General features: G+C 48.8%; 1 protein-coding gene and 1 long non-coding RNA gene across 10 annotated transcripts in view; one reads left to right on the top strand and one right to left on the bottom strand.

Moving 5' to 3' along the window:
* SPATA13 (spermatogenesis associated 13) overlaps positions 1-16,507 on the top strand; it is a 349,273-nt gene that overhangs the window by 288,046 nt on the left and 44,720 nt on the right. For 6 of the 7 annotated variants that reach the window (XM_045041159.1, XM_045041126.1, XM_045041098.1 and 3 more), the window contains 2 exons: positions 3,319-3,684; positions 5,331-5,475. In XM_045041159.1, the coding sequence (XP_044897094.1) occupies positions 3,319-3,684; positions 5,331-5,475 (511 nt within the window). The remainder of the gene's footprint in view (positions 1-3,318; positions 3,685-5,330; positions 5,476-16,507) is intronic. The other variant, XM_045041265.1, reaches the window with a different exon arrangement.
* Positions 9,990-16,486, bottom strand: LOC109494916. 3 transcript variants are annotated; one of them, XR_006588426.1, is made up of 3 exons: positions 16,121-16,486; positions 12,133-13,597; positions 9,990-10,760 (listed from the first exon to the last, which is right to left on the bottom strand). It is a non-coding gene; the product is annotated as an uncharacterized LOC109494916 (long non-coding RNA). The 3 variants fall into 3 exon arrangements; XR_002740360.2 differs by having other exon boundaries at positions 13,401-13,597; positions 16,121-16,459; XR_002740359.2 differs by having other exon boundaries at positions 9,990-13,597; positions 16,121-16,460.

Below are 16,507 nucleotides of genomic sequence, written 5' to 3'. Positions count from 1 at the left end.
CTGAACCACTAAGACAACCTCTTGTTTTCCTGTCTGCATTAGCAAAGCTTCGGTGAGGCATGTCACATGTTGCATAAGTGCAAAAAAAAAAAACAACAAAAAAACCAAACCCAACAAAAAAAATCCCCCCAAAACAAACAAACCAAAAAACCACACGTAGATTTGTTACCAGTCAGACTACTCATTGCCTGTAATTTTGTTTTGCTTCTGGACCTTTCTAACACCTTGTTTCTGAACCTTTTAATTCTTGTGTGCTTAAATGGTGCCATTTGGTTTAATAATGTAGTTAAACTCTCCATAAGAATCCTGTTTTTCATATGCAGTGAAAAAAATGAAACTAACCTTTTCATGATTTCTCATATTTTCCCTTGGTGTAGTGTCAGAGAGGAAAGACCCGCCCCCCCCCACCCCCTTAGGCTTACTACGTGGGGAGCGTGGAATTAAACTGGCTGACAAAAGACAGCAGCAAGAGAAAAGACGGGTTTTTCTTCATGTGAACCAGTGGGAGTTCACAGGAAAAAGTGACTCCAGGAAGTGGTTAGAGGTGGAGGTATATATCTCCTCTTATGAGGGGCAGGGGAGCTGGAGAGGGCACTTATGGGAAACCCAGTGATTTAGGAAAGATAAAGGGGCCTGTGGGAGAGCAAACGGGAGGTCTGATAGCTTTGTGGCAACGTCTGCTGAGACTTTTCCTCTCAGCTGATAAGAGTCACATCTTCCCTGGTTAGAAGAAAGAAAATCCTATCCCAAGGCAATGGATTTATGACTACTGAGTTCTTTCTTTTTTTTTTTTTTTTTAATGTTTATTTATTTTTTGAGGGAGAGAGACAGAGCATGAGCTGGGGAGGGGCAGAGAGAGAGGGAGACACAGACTCGGAAGCGGGCTCCAGACTCCGGGCTGTCAGCCCAGAGCCTGATGCGGGGCTCCAACCCCATGAACTACGAATTCATGACCTGAGCTGAAGTCGGACGCTTAACTCACTGAGCCACCCACGTGCCCCGACTGCTGAGTTCTTTTGGGACCTCTGCTTCCAGGGAGATAAGAGAGTTCAGGGAGGTGGGGGGAAGCCTATGCTTAAATACCTTCAGCTCAGAACAGTTTTCATGCCACAGTGGCGCTCTCTGGACCCCTCTGCGGTGACTTGATTTAAACATGAAGTTCAGGGAGTCAGAATCAGCAGGTAGCAAGGTAAGCAGTGATTGCTAGTACTCATTAGCTTTTGAGCAGAGGTAACTTGGTACAGTGGGAAAATGTTGCACAATTATGCACACTTATGCAAATTTGCACAATTCTGCAAATTATTACACAAATTATGAGGCCCACATTTCAGTGTCTCTGTTGCTGCTCATTGGCCGTGTGGCCCTGGGCAAGTCACTCAACTTCCCTGGGTTTTGGTTTTCCTGATCTGAAAAATGATGTTGGTGGAGTAGAGTGTCCATAAATCTCTTTCTGCTCTCTTTGCTTTTCATCAGATTTTTCTTTAAATTTTTTGTGACATTTATTTATGTTGGGGGAGAGGAGCAGAGAGAGGGAGACAGAGGATCCCAAGCAGGCTCCGCGCTGTCAGCGCAGAGCCCGATGCAGGGCTTGAACTCCGGAACCAAACTGTGAGATCATGACGTGGGCGGAAACCAAGAGTCAGATGCTTAACGACTGAGCCACCCAGGCGCCCTATCAGATTTTTCATAGTACAGCGGCCCCTTGAGCAACACAGGTTTGAACTGTGCAGGACCACTTATGTGTGCCTTTTTTTTTCTTTTTTATGAATACAGTATAATACCATAAATATTTTATGATTTTCTTAGTATCTTTTTCTTTAGGTTACATTATTATAGAAACATAGTATATAATACACATACCAAATATGTGTTAATCAGCTGTTATCAGTAAGACTTCCAGCCAACAGTGGGCTATTAGTAGTTAAGTTTTAGGGAAGCCGAAAGTTACAAGCCGATTTTTGACTGCACGGTAGGTGGTGGTGCTGGGGTGGGGGTCGTTACTTGTAACCCCTGTGTCGCCCAGAAGTCAACTGTGTATGATCTCAGGGAACGGCTATATTTAAGGTCTTAGTTGCCACTGATTGGCCAGCAGCTGACCTCCTGGGCTGGGCTGGTCCTCAGGGCAGGGCCGGGCTGCGCCGGGACAGTTCTGCTGGAGGTCTCTAGGCCAGGGAGGCCTGTTCTGCCTGCCCTTGAGTGACATCTCTGCCACGTGCCCTTGTCTGTCTGTATTGTTTATATCTTTTTAAAATAATGACCAGGGGTAGGAGAACTGAAGGTGTCTAGGCTCACAGGCGTGTGACCAGAGTCGGCTGCACCCTCCCTCCCATGGGCTGTGCAGCAACTCTCCTCTGACCCGGCTTTGGGGGGTCTGCTGAGACAGAGGTTATCCCCTGGCAGGGCTCAGCCTGGGGATGGTTACTCCACACACTGCTTTTTTAACAGCAATAATTAACTGTGGCTGATAAGGGCTGTCACAGCATTTCCCCCACACAAGGACCCATTGTTCCCCAGGGAACCGTTGCCGAACCAAATCCCCAGACCTTAAGTAACTGGCCTGAGGTCACAAAGGTAGCTAGTGGCCCCGCCTGACTCACACAGAAGGCTGCCCATTTCCAAGCTCATAGTTCCTCTTCTGGTACATTGCGTTGCCTCTGAAAAAGGTATTGGAACAATTTGAAAGTAGTGGCTAATTTAGGACCACAGACTCTCCAGCTGTGGGATTGTCTAGTCCTGAAAGGTTAGTCATTCCTTGTTTGTCCCAGATCACACAGCTAGTTAGTAGCCTGATCTGGCTCTTTGAATCCCGGGTCCATCAGACTTAACTTACTGAATGTCAGGCCTTAACAGCCCAGACTTAATCTTATTAAAGCACCTTCCGTTTTTAAAGATTATTGCAGGAAAATACCTTAGAGTAGCACCTAACGTGTTCCGCGTTCCTTTCTCCTTCTGGGCTCCTGCATTTCCCCGTGCCATTGGTATGTGTATTTTGGGTGACACCACAGTTGAAAGTTCTTTCTAGTAACTCACAGTGGTACTTAGTTTCTTAATATCTTTTGCAGTAGCTCATTGGTCACCATACATCACTATTTAAATTACGCTCTTAATTCAGCCTGCAGTGAAAGGTGAAAGTCGTGCTTATTTTAAGGCAGGTCTCAGTTACGTCTTTCTGTTACACAAATAACTTCTTAAAATAAACAAATAGATCAAGAAAGCCTTGAGGCAAGGCTAAAGAGGATGGGAGGGAGCGCATAGCTTGTTCTTTTCCGATACCTTCCTGGACATTGGTGCTCACCTAACTTGTTCGCATTTGAAAAGGTTGTGGCTGAGGAATCCTGGAGGCGGGGCTCATCACGGGATGAAGAGAGGACAGAGGCTCAGAGGATCACCAGGAGGAAGTGGGGTTCTGGGAGAAGGTCAAGGCCCCGACCGCTCTCCGACTATGGCCAGTTGGCCAACCGAAGTCTCTCTATTCCTGAAGACTCCGTTGCTGTGGACCCCCAGAAAGAGGACACTGTGGACGGGGACCAGCAGCCAAACACGGCCTCCATGGACCCTGCAGACCAGAACCCTGCCGTGGGCTGTCCCAAAGGCGGCCGGAGAAGACGCCCCATCTCTGTGATAGGCGGGGTCAGCTTCTATGGGAACAGCCAGACAGAGGAAATAGAGAGTCTTCTGACCCAAGTAAGATCTGGTGTGCTTCTGCCAAAGCTAGCGGAGGCCTCCAGCTTCCTGGCCTTTGTTCTCTGCTGCAGACTAACCAACCAGGCCGCTGCTTTTCTTTCTCCTCTCTGCTCACGGAGGCTAGACTCCCAGCCTTTCCTCCTGACTTTGGAAACACGCGTGAATTAAACTAACAATCTGGCATGTGGATGGCTTTTACTAATCTCCTGTCTCTCCTGGAGTCTCCAACAATATGCGAAACCGGTTTGCTGTTGGTTCTAAATGACTCGAGACTTTAATAAGGGGAAAGGTAGCATTGCACATTTAGTGAGCTTCATGGAAGAAGTTGTTGAAGGGGAAGTGCCCTCCAGTGTTAAAATGTAAGGATGAGAAGAAGATAAGGAGTCGGTTTTTTAGGAGCTAAGGAAATACTTTTTTCCACCAATTTTGTGCTCTTTACCAATAGATTAGAAGTATTTATCAGTTACCCAAAGAGCACTTTGCGGCTACAAGACATTTAAATAAAGGCCCTGTTCAGGATAACGTTCGGCAAGTGGTATTTGCTGAGACGTGGTCACGGATTCCCAGAACGGTATATGAGTGTGTGCCCGGTTTCACTTTTTGAGCTTGCTAGCTGATACTGTAAAAAACTCGAAATTCTCTTGAAAGGGAAAGCCTGTGTTGGTATTGGATTTTCTGTTGAACTTCTCCCTATAAAGCCCGTCCCAACGCCTTGTTTCTAGCAAGCGCTCAAATACCTCTTGTTTAATTGCGTTAAACTGAATTGAATTCTTAAGGTAAAAAAATGAAGTGGAAGAATACCGTGAACTTCTTGTGGGAAGACGTGCCCCGCGCTAGGAAGTAATTCTGAACCAAAGCAAACTATAATCTCTCTCAGCTCGAAACGCGGTGTGGGGAAAATCGAAAGCGCCTAGAGATTATCTCACTTTGGAGCATCACGAGGAGCGCGGTGAGATAATTTTACGCGCTGTAGGCTCATTTAGGGAGTTGGGTGGGAAAGTGCTAAGAGGACCTCAGGAAGGCCTAAACCGACTGGGCCTCCGATTTAGTTATGGGGATGGTGCCTGTGGAAGGTCAGCAGGGGACACAGGCCCTTCTAGAGAGACCGGGTCGATTTGGGGAGAACCAGCTCTCTTTTAAACAAAGCTCAACTGTCACGACAGCTCAGGTGAGGAAGACTCGGGTCCCACTGAGACCCGGCGCCTGTGGTGGCAGCGCCTGACGGGCTCGCCAGTCCGAGCGTGTCGTCCGGACTTGGTCTTGGGCACCGGCCGCCCCTGGCGGCTCTGCCGGGAAGACGTCTTCCTTGTGACCCCGCCTCTGCGCCAGAGGCCACCCCTTCCTAAATCTGCTTGTCCTCTTGGACGCTTTGCTCTTCCTGAGTGTCACCCCTCGGTGTGTCGCTGGCGTGAGAGGCAGCGCGTGAGTCGATACCGGGTTTTGAAAATCTTGGGGTAAGTCGTGGCAGCCGAACCCCGCGGTGCGGCCTGAGGCTCGTGACGCGACTTGGAGAAGGCGCTTCCCCTCCCCTCTGTGAGCGGCTCCCAGGTGACGCCGCCGAGCTGCTCACAGCCGTGTGTGTGAAGAGCCTGCGAAAGGTGCCACTTCCTGGCACCTCCTCACAGCCCTCTGCTTTCCTTTTGCAGCCGGCGGCCAGGCCTCCCGTGCCAGCTCACCAGGTGCTGCCCTACAAGGCGGTTTCGGCCCGGTTCCGGCCCTTCACCTTCTCCCAGAGCACCCCCATCGGACTGGACCGCGTGGGGCGCCGGCGGCAGATGCGAGCGTCCAACGGTGAGTCTCCCGGGCCCGCCCTGTTCGGGGGCCCCCCTCTCAGAAACCGGGGCGGCGTCCTCGGTTGGACCGCTCCCCGGGACTCCGGGGTGCCCGCCGGATGGCGCCCCTCTCCGCTGTCCCTCTGGGCCGGGGTGGCGTGCGCCTGGGAGTGAGGAGGGCTCGTCTCCAGCCACCCACGCGGGCCCGGGGGTGTCGTCAGCCATCCAGGCCGGGCGTGCCGTGCCATCAGGCGACCCCGTGCTACAGGTTTGCTCCTGTCGCGTCTGTGTGGCCGAGCGCCTGCGGGTGGAGAGCTAAGCACGGGGTCCCGGGCGTTTGTCGCAACCCTTCCGAAGCTCTTTCTGGGTGTCTGAGATCCACTGACGCCCCTCTGAACAGCAGAGAAAAGCCCACCTAATGTAGTAGTTTTAATATGCTCTCAGTACTTACCCAGTCAGTACTTGGCGACTTGAACTGGTCCCACGTGTCCTCGGAATGAATGATGTGTACGTTCTTAAGAAAGGAAATCCTCCCCCACACTGACACTCGTGTCCGTGCGGCCAGCCGGTCTCATGGTGGCGTGGCCTGCCGTGCCCTGGACCAGCGTGACTAGAGCTCACGTTCAGCGGAGACTCACCCGGGGCGGGGGGGGCAGCCTGGCCGTGTGCTCTGCTGTAGCGGCTCATTGATCTGCGCAATTACCTGCCTCGCCAGCTGCTCTTACTGTCCTCGTTTTCCAGATAAAAAAGCCCGCGTCTCCTCGGGTAAACCGCCCTGAGTCGCTCACCAGGAAGGGGCGGGGTTGGGATTTGAATCTACAGATAGAACTTGCAATGCCGAGAGGTTCCTTTTTAAAGACCGCTGAACTGTGCTGACCCCTTAAACAAGCGCAGCAGACACCCAGGATGACGGCCCCAGCGGCAGGGCTTCCTGTCTCACCGTTGGGAGTGAGTGTCGTGTGGAGGGCAGGAGAGCGGGAGCCGGGTGGTGGGAAGCCGGGCGGGGCCACCGCCCCTCCGCAGCCCAGCCCTCCACGCGGCGGCACCCCCCCGAGGCCGTACGAAGAGGACGGGTTCGAATGGACTTGGAGAAGGCTGAGGGCGTCACCTGAAGAACTGAAATCCCAGGGAGACGAGGAGAGGAAACACGGGTGGGTGGGCGAAGGGAGGGAGACCAGGGAGGCGTGAACTCCCTGGGCGAGGGAGTCGTTTCTAAGGACAGGTCGAAGGGGACGATGGCTAGCGACCAGAAATGAGACGGGAAGTTCGCTGATGGAGTCCGACACGGAAGTTGTCGAGGACCGCGTCCCAGGAGGGCCACGCCGGGTGGTGAGAGGTCAGAGGGTCGGTGAATGGTGAGGAAGTGCTCCTGCCCCTGATTGTGTTGCCACGGTTGCGAACTCGTGTCACGTATACCGGGAGGGGCCCAGGGGGGCTTGCAGGTGGAGGCTGAGGAGATTGGTGAACATCTCGTGCCTGGGTCAACCTCTCAGCTCCGTGGTCTGGACACCTGGGAGTCTTTGCTCCCCTCCTTGTGGAGTCACCAGGTCCTGTCCGCTGGTTCTCAGGGTCACCTTGCTCCTCAGGCTCCTTAACCCTTCCCCTCACGGCCACCCCGTCGCCTCTTCAGCCTTCACGGCCACCCCGTCACCTCCTCAGGCCCGGCTCTCCTACACTCTCTAGTCAGAGTCACTGTTCGCTTTCGGCTCTTTCCCACCGTTGGAATCAAGTCCCGGTTCCTTAAACAAGCGAGTTGGCTTTTGTAAACCCGCGTCTCTCCTTCCATCTGTTTCTGTCCCTTCTCCTGCCAGCCTTTGCCATCCAGCGTGCCTGCATCCGCTCTGGGCTTTCACACTCCCTTCGCGCTACTCACGGTGCCCCCTTTGCCTCGAATTCCCTTCTTTTCCTTTTCCTTGTGTCAGCATTCTTCCCATTCAGAATTCAAAACGCATTCCCTTGTGTGCCCTTGGAGACAGAGTGCATCCATTGTCCTCCTTCTGCAAAGCCGCTCAGCCCCAGGCCTCATGTTCGTTCCCTCTGATCCGGTCATCCACATCTGGTGATGTGTTTTGGGAAAGTTTTCCAAAAGGAGAGAGAAAGCTACATGCACACAGCGTTTACAGCACCGTGATGGCCCTGAAGTGGAAGCCACGGGAATGTCCCGTTACGCTGGGATCGTGGGTCGGGGTGCTGCTTAGGCCACGACCTCAACACACTTCACATCGTAAGCAGGAAAACAAACAACGTGAGAAGCGACAACCGCAATTTTAAAGTGAGAAAAAAATAGCAAATAAAATCATGTATGTTATATCAGTTTGCTAAGGCTGCTGTAACAAAGTACCCCGAACTGGGTGCCTTCAATAGCAGAAATCTTTTGTCTCAGTACTAGAGGTGAAAGTCAGATGAAAGCGTTGGCACGCTGCTTCCTTCCGAGGGCAGGGCCCGGGAATCTCTGCCGGCCCATCCTAGCTTCTTGTCTTGGGTACCTTGTGCCTTGGCATGTAGATGTATTGCCTTTGTTTCAGTCTTTATGCCACTATGGCTTTCTCCATGCCATTGAATTAGGGCCCACCCTAATAATCTCCTCCTGACATGATCGTCTACTAAGACCTTATTTCCAAATAAGGTTACTTTGACACTACTGGGGGTTAGGATTTTGGTACCCGTACAGGGTACATAATCCAACCTAGAACGTAGACCGTGATTGCAACAGTTTGCAACATGTACACACGTGGTCAAAGATTTAACAAGACTCTGCAAAAATAAAAGCAGTGTGGTTCAGTTGGAAGGAAGGTAGGTGAGGTCTCCTCCAACCCTGTACAACCCGATGCAACCCTGTACATACAACCAGCTTATTTCTGTGCTTTCTGTAACAGTGTTTTGTTTTGATTTTTGTTGAGAAGCAACAGAAACTGACTGACCTGCTTCAGCAGAAAGAGAATTTATTGGAAGGATGTTAGGTGTTCCCAGAGTTGAAAATGGCTAGAGGACCAGTCTGGGAAATGGATGGCAGTCAGGGTTGTTCCTGGGAAGTAAGAACTACATGCAAGAAGCCAAGAAAGGCGTGTAGTAGGAAGGTATGATGCCACCCCTGGGAATGAGTGAAGAACCATTCCTCCTGTCCTTCAGTCACTCACTCAAGAGTCAAAGTCCGAGGATAGAGAAATCAATTATTTTTTCTTTCTTTCTTTTTTAAAAAGTTTTTTAATGGTTATTATTTATTTTTGAGGGACAGAGCACGAGTAGGGGAGGGGCAGAGAGAGAGGGAGACACAGAATCCAAAGCAGGCTCCAGGCTCTGAGCTATCAGCACATAGCCTGACGTGGGATTCAAAACCATGAACCGCGAGATCATGACCTGAGCTAAAGTTGGACGCTTGACCGACTGAGCCACCCAGGTGCCCCGAGAAATCGATTCTTGAAGCTTAGGTGATGTGTCTGCCACCTGGTGCCGCTGGGACAAGCACAAGGTCTGGGTGCCTCCAGAGACCCTTCGCCTTCCATATTAGGAGGCAGGTACCTGGGTCCCTGTCACCGAAGCTGAACACAATGGAAGGGAGGTCATTCCCTTAGAGGAAGTCCAAGTAGTGTTAGAAATAGGGGTGTCTGGGTTGCTCAGTCGGGGAAGCATCTGACTCTTGATTTCAGCCCAGCTCATGATCTCACTGTTCATGAGATGGATCCCCATGTCACTTGTGTGGGATTCTCTCTCTCTCAAAATAAATAAACAAACATTAAAAAAAAAACCAAATAGAAATAGATCCTGAACAGGTTCTTCATTCATTCATTCATTCATTCATTCATTCATTCATTCATATATTCAGTAGCTGTTGAGTGCTTCCCATGTGCCAGATGACAGGAGTGAGCAAAAGCCCTTAAATCACTTACACTCTGGTGAGGGGATAATGAGTTAACAAATGACTCTGTAATATGGCAGGCAGTATTATAAAGAAAACTGAAGATGCGTGGAGGGTAGGCATGTCTAAAAAAATGTCATTCTAACATGATGCATAATTCAACCCCCGCTGAGTCTTTCCCTAGAGGGAGACAACTCAAAAGCTTGTCAGTTACTGCAAACATGTCCAAGTCTAGGCCCCCCTCCCCGAGTCCTATCCATTTCTTCTGCAGTTCCGCAATGCCTTTTCCATTCCGTAAACCCAGAGGTAAATTTAAGCAGCATACCATAATCATAATGGAAAGAGGTGGGGGCGGGGAGGAAAGGAAATAGAAAACAAATATTATGTATATAAACATGGTACCACAAAAGGAAATCCCTCCTGCTTCTGGTTGCAAGGTCATACCCGCTGGTTTTGACTTTGCTCATCTCATTGCTGTTGCATGCTCCCCTGGCCCCTGCCCAGTACCTTCCCTGGTAGTGTTCTTTGCCAGCTGAGGTGGCCCAGACCTTCACTCCGTCGTGTGGGGCTCTTAGTGGTTCTGCTCGCTTAGAGTCGCAGTAGTCTTACTTATTTGCCTCCCTTAGTCAAAAAAGCAGCCCATCTATAAAGAAAAAAAAACGTGTGGAGCACCAACCTGAGCCTTCCAGGCACTGGTTTTACCATTTGGAAATACAGCAGAGGATAAAGCATCACAAACTTCACATTCCAGTATTGAAACCAATCCAGTAAGTCAGTAAAGAGCATGATCTCAGGCCGTAATGATGGCTCCCGAGAGAAGAACGTGGGTGATACGGTAGAGAGTGTGGCAACGGGCACAGCAGAGGGTGACCTAGTGTCCCTGAGGAGGTGACACTGGAGTGGAGGCTTTAAAGGTGAGTGAGAGCCAAAGATCTGAGGGAGGAGAAGTCCCAGTGGAAGGAACATCAGGGGCCCAACGTTAGACTGGAACTTGATGTGTCTGAGGTTCCGCGAGAGGGCCAGCGTGACCGGAGTTCAAGACACAAGGGCAGAAGAGGGCGTTGCAGTCTGGTGGGGAGGCTGCGGCCGGACAGAAAGGGCACTGCAGGTCTTGGGTAGGACTTGGCATTATTCGAAGTGAAACCGGAAGCCATTGCCAGCCGGGGAGTGAAAGGCACTGATTTAAGCTTTAGAGAGGAAGGACAGTGTGGGGGAGAAAAGGCAGAGGAGGGGAGACTGGTTTGGACACTGTTGCATAAGTCCAGTTGGGAAACAGCGGTGGCAGTGACCACAAAAGACGTCCATGTCTGTCTTGGGTGCTCATTTTCCCCAGTGCACAGGGCGGCAAAAATGGCCGGCCTTGGTTCAGATCCAGTGGGGCCAGGCCTGCGAGTTCTGGTGGAAGGACTTCTCTCTTGGGGGAATAAATTCAGTTTTGACAGGCGAAGCTGTTGAACAGGAAGAAAATATTTTGCAAATGTGTTATTCAGTAATCATGAGAAGCAGTCCCTGTGCTTGCCCTTTGTTTCTGGACCCATGTACTCTGGCCATGGGTGCACAGCACCGTACCAGTCACCGATTCAGTGCTATACAGACCCTATCCAAGGCAGCATCGCAATTTCAAGATGTGTCCCCAAGCTGTCTCCATAACATCATTTTCATTAGGCCGTGATTCCATGCTTGTGGACAATGGTAAACAAGAATAAAGCTCGCGACACTCGTGGACACTGGCCTATCACCGTGCTTCCCTCACTGGGGCCCTCGGGTAGAGGCATGGTCATGTGAGGTGCCACGACGTTGTGTGAGGCCTTCAGTGCGATTCTAGCAGAGGTCTGACAGGTAAGGAAAACAAATCCAAATCTAGAATAAATCTCTTTGCCACTAAGGACAGATCATCCACCCCTCTATTATGAAAGGGTCCATTGTAATCAGCTTTCCACAAGGAGCTGTCTGGTTCCTTCAAGGAACCATGTCATTAACTTTGTTGAGAGGGACACCCTGTGGTTTAGCCCAGGCTTGGCATCCATTTCTGCCACCATGGCCTTTTTTTTTTTTCTTTTTTTTTTTTTTACCCCGAACCCACTGAGTAAGCATCAAGATGACTAGAAACAGAGATTGGCGTTTATAGAATGGGACATAATGTTCACACAATTATTAAACAGCCTCTTTTGCAGTAGGATTCACATGGGATGCGACTGGACATTCATATGGGACAGACGATTTCTCATGCATTCTGACATATTTAATTATACTCCTTCCCGAAACCAGTCCATTACCTACTCTGTTCTTCCCAAATTCCTCCAAGCTATTCAGCCAAGCCATTGTCCTAACCATGTATCCACACAAGCTAAGTCCCTGCTGAGGCCCTTTCTCCTCCCACTCAGAAAGGATTAGGAAGAGTTCTCGCCTTGATTTTACTACTGGGGGTTTCCCTTCCTGGGTGGAGGGTGAATGTTGGAAGATCCCTTTTGGGAAGGCTGGAAGGAAGAGTTGTTAACTGTGGGATACTGACCCCCAAGTTACCTGGCTTCTGCTTCATAAAGAGGCCCCGAGTTTGGAAACCACCCAATCTGGGAGCCGTGTAAGGGTCCTTGATTCTCTGCCATGGTGGTTCAAGTCAGGTTCCTGTCACCAGATTTGGAAATGCCCTGCTATACAAATCAGGTAGTACTGTAGTGGAGTTACCACTTTTGTTCCTGCAGACCCTGTAATAGGTTGGGGACAGCCAGAAATTGCGTGGGCCAGCTATTCCGGTGAGTAAACTGGACGTGCTGCCCCGTTTAGGAGCCGTGTCCTCTTTTCCTGTGACAGCTGTCCTACCTCCATGGGGGTCCCGGGTTTCCGTGCAACAGAGGCCTCTCTCGCCGACTTCCCTCACCTAGGCAGATGAGCAGTACAGTGCTTAGAAAAGTGGCTGCCACTCCCATCACCTGGTTTGGGAGACCCGGCCCGGGGGGTGGTGAGTCCGTGATAGACCAGGTACCGCATCTCTGCCTTTCTGGCCTCTGTACTTCTTTCTTCCTCTGTGCCAGATGCTGGCCCCTCCACTGCCTTAAGAGTGGGCCAGTGCTGGGTCCAGGTCTGTGGCCCTTCTAAGTGCTGGGACGACAGCCAGGTCCATGAGCCCGTGTGTTGAACGCATGATCTCTGGTAGACGTCACCCAAATGGATAGACTGGGTTGAATCTAAATTCACGTTCAGTAAACGCAGCGCGAACACCTTGTTTGGATCCTGATACCGGCAAACCAGTATAAAAAGATCGTTAGGAGACAGGCGGGGAGATTTTCACATGGACTGAGAATTCAGTGAAGGAATTGTTGTTCGTTTTGTTAGTAGGGATAACGATAGTGCAGTTATTTTGAAGCCCTTGTTTGTTATGGGTACATAGTCAAATAGTTTTTGCACGAAACAGCATATGTGAGGTTTGCTTTAAAACGCTCCGAAAAGTTGCTGAGAAAAGTTGGGAAAAAACTGACAATTGTGGGTTCATCGTTTAATTTCTCTGCTCTTGCGTTTGTTTGAAATGTGTCATACACGTTTAAAAAAATAATGAAAGTATGCTTCCTCTTCCCTGGATTTGCTCCCCAAATCTGCAAATCAAGAAATGGCCGCAACTAAATTTTTCTCAAAATGTAGATATTTGGGTATTAGCGAATTAATTTTTGTTAAGAAATAAAGACCTACTCCTTCAGGTGGAGGTGAGCTCTCTCTCCCTTCTGGGCACTTCCTGGCACCGTAAAGTACGGTCTTACCTCCTTACTAGCCCCTTATAGTCTGTGAAGGAAGGTCACATGGAACAGTCCTCAGTAATGATCAGATGGGTGACGTATTGAAATCATAGAATCGAATCAGGAATCAGAAAGCACTTGTCAGTGCTTTTATAAAGTTCGCGAAGGGGGAGCTGCCAGCCGATACAACCTTACCGCTTTGCTGCTGATGGTGTCTGTGGCCCTTCTTTCTCCCCGGGTCTCCCCAAGCATGCCTCTGCGGTGGTAACTTTCTCGTAGGCGATTATCTTTGCTGCCTTTTGCTTTCTTTTATGAAGCTACTGTCTTACATCCAAGGCAATTTATTATGTCACAACCTACCTGTGCTCCTGATTTTCCCAAATTTGCTTTGGGTTTCTGCCACACGTCTTCCCCCAACTGATCTGTATTGATCAGAAGCCAAATTCGATCACTTTTCAAAATTCTTCCTGCTCGTGTCTGCTCATCCTTCTCTTTCTTCTCATTTCACACATTGAGTTTAGGTTAGCTTGCTCGTGTGACATACGGCAAGCGATGATCTTAACCAGAAAGGAAAACATTCAGTTTCTTCAGCTATTAAATTTCTGTGGAATCTTTATGGGTCACAAGCAAGGAGCTAAAACATGACATTGAAGATCCGGAGATCTGGGGATGCCATTTTAAAAAATATCTGTTTGTTATATTTTTAAAAGGCTTCTCATTAACCAATAAATACTATATTATTATGTAATAATGCCACACAACAGAGAAACAAGATTAGGTACAGTAATGATTAAATATAAAAACTAAGAAAATGGTTTTCTGAGGAGATACACTGACAAGTTGATTTGATTAGACTTTTTTTTTTTTTTTTTTTTTTTTAAAGTACACTCTACACCACACAATGGGCTCAAATGCATATGCTGTACCGACTGAGGCAGCCAGGTGCCCTGACTATATTAGGCTTTTTATGGCTTTTACAAATATTTCTAAATTACTCAAATTATTGCTTGGTTTGATTTTTAAAAAATTTTACATCGTACTTTCCTATGAATATAGTCATTTTTTGCAAGCTAGGAAAGAGAATCAGATTAAGCCATTGTAGCCCTGTAATGACCTAGGCCAGAATCACTCAGTCTTCAGCAAAATGATGTAATAGTTGCTAACAGTGGCATTGCAAAACTCTAAATCAGAAGCCCCATCTACAACCTTTCCTTAGGAAACCAACCAAAAAGTCCAGTCCTTAAAGGCAAGACATATGTAAAGAATATATATATGTTTAAATTCCCAGCGTAGTTAATATACAATGTTAGATTAGTTTCAGGTGTAGAATATAGTGATTCAGCGTTTTTATGAATTACTCAGTTCTTAACATGGTAAGAGTACTCTTAATCCCCTTCACCTATTTTACCCCTTCTCCCCCCTCCTTCCCCTCTGGTAACCATCAGTTCTCTATAGTAAAGAGTCTGTTTCCTCTCCCCCCCCCCCTTTGTTTTGTTTCTTAAATTCCATATATGAGTGAAATCATGTGGCATTTTTCTTTCTCTGACTTATTTTACTTAGCATTATACTCTCTAGCTCCATCCATATTGTCATAAATGGTAAGATTTCATCCTTTTTGATGGCTAAGTAATATTTCGTGTTGTGCGTGCGTGCGTGTGTGTGTGTGTGTGTGTGTATCCGTCAATAGACACTTGGTCTGCTTCTATAATTTGACTGTTGTAAATAATGCTTCGGTAAACATAGGGGTACGTACATCCTTTCAAATTAGTGTTTTCATATTCTTTGTATAAATAACCAGTAGTGTGATTACTGGATCATATGGTAGGTCTATTTTTAATTTGGCGGGGTGGGGGAGGGGGGGCCCTCCATACTGCTTTCCACAGTGGCTGCACCAGTTTGTATTCTCACCAACAGTGCATGAGGGTTCTTTTTTCTCCACATTTTCGCCAACACTTGGATATAAAAAACATCTTGGTCTACAAAGGACGGAACGACCCAAATTGTACACTGGCCAACCTGTCTGTGAGCACATTAGAGCTAGCTCATGATTGGTGGAGGGAATATAGTTGGCCCTTGAATAATATGGGGGTTAGGGACCTGCTCCATCCCCACCCTATGTAATCCAAAATCAGGGTGTAACTTTTGGTTCCTCCAGAACTTAACTACTAACAGCCTCCTGTTGCTCAGAAGCCTTACTGGTAACATATGCAGTTGATTAACACATATTTTGTATGTTATATATATTATATACTGTATTCTTATAATAAAGTAAGCTAAAGAAAATGTTAAGAAAATCATAAGACAAGCCTGCTGACTTTTAAAACTTCAAAAATTAGAAAGAGACTAATACATTTACAGTATTGCACTAAATTTATTGAAAAAAAAATCTGCATATATGTGGACCCACACATCTCAAAACCCATGTTGTTCGAGTCAACTGTATTTTGAAAACCTGCTCTGAGTGTTTAAAAACTCCTGGTTCTAGTGGGGCGCCTGGGTGGCGCAGTCGGTTAAGCGTCCGACTTCAGCCAGGTCAGGATCTCGCGGTCCGTGAGTTCGAGCCCCGCGTCAGGCTCTGGGCTGATGGCTTGGAGCCTGGAGCCTGTTGCCGATTCTGTGTCTCCCTCTCTCTCTGCCCCTCCCCCGTTCATGCTCTGTCTCTCTCTGTCCCAAAAATAAATAAACGTTGAAAAAAAAAATTAAAAAAAAAAAAAAAAAAAAAACTCCTGGTTCTAGCGCCAATAAGAAAAGCAGGTAAAAGATACCACGGACGGCAAACTGATCGTTGGTCTTACCACGGCCTACCACTAGAATACAAAGCCAAGTGTGAGAAATAAGGCAGCGTAGAAATTTCCCAAATAAATTATTTCGCGATAAGAAGTTCAACCTATTGTATTTTTCATTTTGCTGCAGCATAACTTGAGGACTATTTTAGAGAAAAGTGTAATGGCAGTGGTGTGCCTACCCCCGCATGGCCTCCGGCTTCCCCTACACTTAACATCGCTTGCACTGTGCGTATCCGTGTGGAAACACTCGGCAGGACCATCTGCCGGGTCAGGAGGTGAAGAGAGCTCACTTACTATCTTTGGGGGGCCCCCATTGGCCAGTTGGTCGAACATGCGCTAACTGTCCATAGGCACTGGCTTCTGCCCAGTGCCTTCAAGCTTGGTTCATTCCCCTCTGTGACTTCTTGCAGAGGTGGGTGCTGGTCCTCCGCGAGTAGTCCCGGGAGGCTTGGGGTGCCGGGTAGACGATTGCCTCGGGGAACCCCGCGGCGACACCGGGAGTTCTCCTTGCTGAATCAACGGTAATGCGAAAGGCCCAGGCAGAGACGATGGGGTCGGCCGCCTCTTGGGAAGCCTGGTGGGGACTCTCCTTAAGCCGAGGCCGGCGTGCAGCTGCGCCAGCACCGGGCGGGGCCACCCCGGGGGCCTGGGGGCTGGAGAGGCGCCCCCACCCGCGTGGCC

The sequence above is a fragment of the Felis catus genome, chromosome A1 (assembly GCF_018350175.1).
Source record: "Felis catus isolate Fca126 chromosome A1, F.catus_Fca126_mat1.0, whole genome shotgun sequence".
NCBI lineage: Eukaryota > Metazoa > Chordata > Mammalia > Carnivora > Felidae > Felis > Felis catus.
Note: the sequence above shows the minus strand (reverse complement) of the source record. Positions and strands in the feature narration are given on the sequence as shown.